Source organism: Vulpes lagopus, chromosome 2, assembly GCF_018345385.1.
Source record: "Vulpes lagopus strain Blue_001 chromosome 2, ASM1834538v1, whole genome shotgun sequence".
Classification (NCBI taxonomy): domain Eukaryota; kingdom Metazoa; phylum Chordata; class Mammalia; order Carnivora; family Canidae; genus Vulpes; species Vulpes lagopus.
This window is the reverse complement of record NC_054825.1, coordinates 168,934,201-168,940,200: the sequence shown is the minus strand read 5'-3', so window position 1 is coordinate 168,940,200 and position 6,000 is coordinate 168,934,201. Positions and strand designations below refer to the sequence as shown.

Genomic DNA, 6,000 nt, shown 5'->3' with positions numbered 1-6,000 from the left:
GGCCTTTGCACTTGCTGTTCCCACTGGCTGGAATACTCTCCCCTCAGACCTCCAAGGAGCAATCTCTGCCTCATGCCCAGCAAGGCCCTGCCCCGCCACTCTAAGTGAGCCCTCTCCTTCCACAACTCTCCAGCCTTGCCCAGTCCATGTTATTGGCTTCACCAGCTTATCACTTTCTGAGTTTCGTGTTTGCTGGGGGTTTGGTTCATGTATCACGTGCCTCTCCCACTGAATGTGAGCCGGGAGAGGGCAGCGGCTCATCTGTTTGTGGTGCTGCTATTTCTCCAGCGTGCCAGCCAGTGTGTGCAGGAGACTCAGGATACAAGCCACAGAGGTAACTATATTTTCTACTTAATCACATTTTATTTTTTATTTTTTTAATATTTTTTTCTTTATTTATTTATGATAGTCACACAGAGAGAGAGAGAGAGGCAGAGACACAGGCGGAGGGAGAAGCAGGCTCCATGTACCGGGAGCCCAATGTGGGACTCAATCCCGGGTCTCCAAGATCGCGCCCTGGGCCAAAGGCAGGCGCCAAACCACTGCGCCACCCAGGGATCCCCTTTAATCACATTTTAAAAAGTAAAGAAAAAAGTGAAAATAATAAATTTACCTACAGGGCGCCTGGGTGGCTCCGTCGGTTAAGCCTCCAACTCTTGATTTCGGCTCAGGTCCTGATCTCAGGGTCCTGGGACTGAGCCCCACGTCAGGCTCTGTGCTCAGCAGGGAGTCTGCTGGAGATCCTCTCCCCCTCTCCCTCCTCTGCTCTCTCTCACTCTCCTCTCTCTAAAATAAACAAGTAGGGGATCCCTGGGTGGTGCAGCGGTTTGGCGCCTGCCTTTGGCCCAGGGCGTGATCCTGGAGACCCGGGATCGAATCCCACGTCGGGCTCCCGGTGCACGGAGCCTGCTTCTCCCTCTGCCTGTGTCTCTGCCTGTCTCTCTCTGTGTGACTATCATGAATAAATAAATAAAATCTTTTTAAAAAAAAGGTAAAATAAACAAGTAAATCTTTAAAAAAATAATAACAAACTCACCTAGTATTTTCCAACATATTACACTTCTAACATATAACCAGTATAGAAAATTATTTTTTTTAATTTTTTAAAATTTATTTATAATAAAAAATATACCATGTTTCAAGGGCTCAGTAGCCACATGTGGCCACCAACAATTCCAGAACAGCGCCGAGTCCTCAGCGGGCACTCAACAGGACACATGAATGGTGAGTTAATGGGTTTTGGTGACGCCACAGCAGGTTGGGGAGGCCAGGGGCCTGCACTGCCAGGCCTTGGTGCTGCGGCTCTGCTTAGGCCACCCATCCCTCTGCCTGTGGCTGCCTCCGTGTCCCTCTGGGCTCACTGAAATGTCACCTCCTCAGACAGCACCTCCAGGCGGGCCGCATCTGAAGAGGCTTCTCAGGGCCTGGCGCTCTGCTTTGTTATCACTTCGGCCTAGTGTTTTCCCTCAGGCCTGTTCCTCACCGCACACTCTTCACGTTATTAATGACGAGTGGGTTGTGTCCCTCCCGCCTCAGAGTAAAGCCAAAGTCTTCCACTTTGCCAGGGCTCACCTGCTCCAGCCACCTGGGCCTCCCTGCTGCTCCCTCCCGCCTCCAGGGCGCTGCCTGCCACCCCGCCTCCGGCCCTTTCACTGGCTACTACCTCTGCCCAGAATATTTTCCTCTTAGGGATCTACAGCTACTCCTTCACTCAGCTGCAGGGCCTCAGGGAGGCCTTTAATCTGTAACTCAGCTCCAGAACTTTCTTTATGCAGGAGAGCTAACATGGTAGGTTGTCCTTAGAGAGGGCTGCTCGCATCATGGGCCCTTGGCTGGTGTCTGGGAACTTGGGATCCAGAAGGCTTCTCCCTGGCCCCCGTAAGAATGACTCAGTGTGTCCACGCTGTCTGTGCAAGTGATACTCTAGGCTGAACCCCTGCTTTCCTTCTGGGAGTCTGGAATTTCAGTCCATGCTAGACAGAGGGTGCTCCTGTGGCCACCACCACCCCCCCCAGCAGAAAGCCTGGGCCCTGGGTCTCTAATGAGCCTCCCTGGCAGACATCCATACCTGCTGTCACACCCTGCTGCTGGAGGAAATGAGCACAGCAGCACAGGGAGTGGGAGTCCCCTGGGAGGAGTCTGCGAAGCTTGAGCGGGGCTTTCTCTTGACTCTGCCCCATGTGCCTTTTCCCTTCCCTGACTTTGCTTTGTAGCCTTTCATGATAATGAATTACAGCTGTGGGTCCGACCATGTACCGAACCCTCCTAGCAAATCACTGAACGTGGGGGGAGGTCTGGGGTACCCCTGGCTCCCTCTCCCCCCACCCCCCAGCACTTACCATCATTTGCCATCCTATTATATATTCTTTAATTAATTAATTAATTTAAAGTAGGCTCCACACCAGTATGGAGCCCGGCACGAGGCTTGAGCTCATGACCCTGAGAGCAAGACTAGAGCTGAGACCAAGAGTCAGATGCTTAACCCCCTGAGCTGCCCAGGCGCCCCTCCCATACTACTTTATTTATTTTTTTAAAAGATTTTATTTATTGGTTCATGAGAGACAGACAGAGACAGAGGCAGAGACACAGGCAGAGGGAGAAGCAGGCTCCATGCAGGGAGCCTGACGTGGGACTCGATCCCGGATCTCCAGGATCAGGCCCTGGGCCGAAGGCAGCGCTAAACCGCCGAGCCACCCTGGCTGCCCCCATCCTACTTCAGTGATTTATCTTGCTGATCGAACCCCCACCCACCCAGGGGACCCCTCTATCTTGGTCTCTGCAGTCGCCCCGGACCACCCGCACAGGCCCACAGAAGACCCCGGGAAAGCATCTGCTGAATGACAACTGTAACAGCTTTATTTCCACAGCTGGAATCCTGCCCTGGGCTCGCGATGGGAAGGAGGCCTTTGGCCAGGGCCTCGGGGCCAAGCGGGGCAGCGGGGAACAGGGATGAGGCAGCCGATTCCAGAGGCCCGCAGGTCCTCACACAGGCTCCATCTGCAGCTCTTCCCCATCCACAGCTTCCATCTGGTGGAAGGCGGCATGGGAGCCAATGACCACGAGGGTGGCTCCTGTAAGAAAATGGGCAGTTCAGGGCCTTGCTCCCTCACCTGCTCCCCCACCACCCACCCCAGCTTCCCAGACCCTGTACTCACCCAGGACCCAGAAGACAGCAGACCCTGCACCAGCCAGCCAGAAGAAGGGAAAGGAGACGGCCCCGGCCAGAGCATACTGATGGGCTGGGCTCACCTCTCGGCCTGGGGGTGGGGGGGCAGATGGCAATGGGGGCAGCTGTTCCAACACTCAAGTCCTCCCCCTGAGTCACCCCTGATGCCCCGCCCAGTCTGGTGACACAAGCTCCAGGAGCCCCAGGATCATCCCGACTCCTCATGCCAAGGCCCTCCAAGCCCTGGCCTCAGCCACTTCTCTGATGTTCCCACCGCGCACCGGAACAGGGCGCACCTTCCTTACCACAACAATCCCCACTCCCGCTCTAGCCCTGCTCAGGGCCCTTCAGCCCAACTTCTGTTAGGAAGCTCCCAGCCTCCTACTCCCCCAGACTACGGCTCTCCTGCCCCAGTCCGCACTCACATAGACCAGGAGTCTCAAAATGGTCGCCCAATGGCCAAGCCTGATCTGTGGATGTAGTTTTTGAATCTGCACAATGTTCCCCCCAAATTTTGATTTATAGTTGATGGGGAAACTGAGTGCTTTCACATAATCATGCAGACTTCTGGCTTCTCGGGCCGATTGGAAGATCGTGTCTACAGGCCCTGGCGGCAACAGGGGCCGAAGCCAAGTCGTGGCTGTGCTCCAGCCGCTGCCTCCATGCCACTCAGGTGCCTGCCTGGGCCCTGTCATGGGCAGAACGTGGAAGCCCCTGGACTCTGACTTGGGTCTTCCTGTTTGATCCCAGCTCTTCCATACCGCTACTCTGAATCTAGAGCTCCCCTTGGGTGAAGACTCAGTCCTCTTTTTTCCCAGTGGTGCTAAGGGCCAGTCTGGGACCAGAGGAGCCACAAACCTCAGCTTCTCTCTTGGAACAGTCCCAAGATCTTTCCGGCCCCACCCCAAGGAAGCGGGAAGGCCAGGGGCACAGATCTAGGCCAGTGTAAGGTCGCCACCTGGTGTCCAATGTGCGTACCTGCAGCTGATGCTTTCTGCAGGGAGATGACAGGATGGGGGCGGCAGGGAGTAGCTTTAAAGGACAGGAGCCAGGTGAAGAGTAGGTTCTGGGGTATCTCTAGCTTTGAGAAATACGAACTGAGGGGATCTGATACTTGGGTGTGCGTATTTGGTGTGTCTAGAGTTCAACGGCTCCAGTTAGAGGGATCTAGTGTAAATTTATGCTTGGGCAGACGCGTTTGGGGTTTTAGGCTTGTGTTCCAAGACCAGGATTTGAAGGATCAGAGAACCATCTGGACAGGGAATTTCTCACCAAACAGCACAAACTTGGACTGCAATGTGCGCAGATAGAGGATGTAACAGGCGCCAAAGAAGACAGCCAGAGCCACCAGCAGCATAGGGGACGTCACCCTGGAGAAGGGTAGGGAGGCATGGGTCAGGCGGCTGGGAATGAGCCAGCCAGGGGTGGACCGTGACCACCTACGCCCTTGAGGCCAGGCAAGGCCAGGTCACGTCTGGTCACGCTGGGTCCCGGCCAGATGGACGGGGCCGTGGTGGTGGCCCGGCCCTCGGGTGAAAAGGTCTGGCGCAGAGGTCCCTGTGGGGGCGGGGCCGAGCGGCGGGGGCGCGGCCGGGTCGGTGGGGGCGGGGCCGAGCGGCGGGGCGGGGCCGAGCGGCGGGGGCGGGGCTCTGCGGCGGGGGCGCGGCCGGGTCGGTGGGCTGGAGCGTGCGCGGCGGGCGAGGCACTCACACGCAGTACAGGATGAGGCCCAGGAACACGAACACATAGTTGCTCTGGTAGTACTCCACGTTGCGTACGAGGCGCTGGCACAGCTCGCCCAGGTTGCGGGGCCGCGAGAAGCGCCGCTGGTCCACGAAGGAGCTCCAGGGCCGGATGGTCGCGCGGCGCCGCTCCAGCCACTCACGGCCCGCGCCAGATGGGATCAGTTTCGGCAGCAGGGTCCTGGTGGGCGGCGCCGGGTCAGCGGGAGCCCGGGGTGGAGCCCGGAGCCCCCAGTCCCCACCCCCGAGCAAAAAGGGTGCCGAGGGGGGCTGGACTCCGGCGCCCTAGGGTGGGAGGAGGCCCAAGACCCCTGGATCCCAGAGGAGGAGGGGGCGGAGGGCCCAGACTCCAGAGTCCTTGAACTGGAGACCACGGGCCCAGACTCTAGTGTCTAGAGCCCGGATTCCTGGGACCCGAAGGAGAAGGGGGCGCGGGGCCAGGGCTCCCGGGTTTGGGTCGGGGAGGGGGTGGCTAGAGCCGGCTCGCTCACGTGGCGCTCAGCCCTTCCGGCTCAGCATCCTTCTGCTGGTCCTTCTCGGCCGCCATGTCTGCGTCGTGAGGGGTAGAACCGCTGTAACGAGCCCGGGGCCCTGCAGACCCCGGCGGCCCCGCCCGAGCCCGGCCCCACCCAGCGGAGCCGACGTGGCGCCGTTCCGGAGCCGCCGGGGGCGGTGGTTCTGCCGCCGAGCATTGTGGGAGTTGTAGTCCTCATGGTGTCAGGGAGGCTCTGGCTCGCGAAAGACCTTGGGAGTTGCCGCCGCGTGAAGCCGCGCTGAGCGCCTCTAGGCATTGTGGGAATTGTAGTTTCAAAAGCGAGGCGTGTGGTGTCCCGGGAGGTGGGTGGTCAGGAGTCGGGTGTTATCACGGGATATCTAAAGGCAGAAGCGGGCGTCATGACTCGCCCCCCCCCCCCCAGAGAGTACAACGGGGCTCGTGAGAACTGTCGTTCTGACTCTAGAGTGCATGAAAAACACCTTAAGGGCCTGCTAAAAGACTCAAGTGTCCTGACTTTGAAGATCCGGGGTGGGACCCATTAATCTGCATTCCTAACAAGTTCCTAGGTAATGTGGATGCTTCTGGTCCATGGGCCA

At 58.0% G+C, this 6,000-nt stretch overlaps 1 protein-coding gene across 1 annotated transcript; it reads right to left on the bottom strand.

The window, feature by feature from the left end:
- Positions 1–2,834: 2,834 nt before the first annotated feature.
- On the bottom strand, positions 2,835–5,560 carry RABAC1 (Rab acceptor 1). The gene is made up of 5 exons (XM_041732610.1): positions 5,400–5,560; positions 4,877–5,089; positions 4,439–4,536; positions 3,156–3,257; positions 2,835–3,071 (listed from the first exon to the last, which is right to left on the bottom strand). Exons 1-5 carry the CDS (start codon positions 5,453–5,455, stop codon positions 2,983–2,985), a joined length of 558 nt encoding a protein of 185 aa, XP_041588544.1. The 5' UTR covers positions 5,456–5,560; the 3' UTR covers positions 2,835–2,982.
- Between the last annotated feature and the right edge of the window lie 440 nt (positions 5,561–6,000).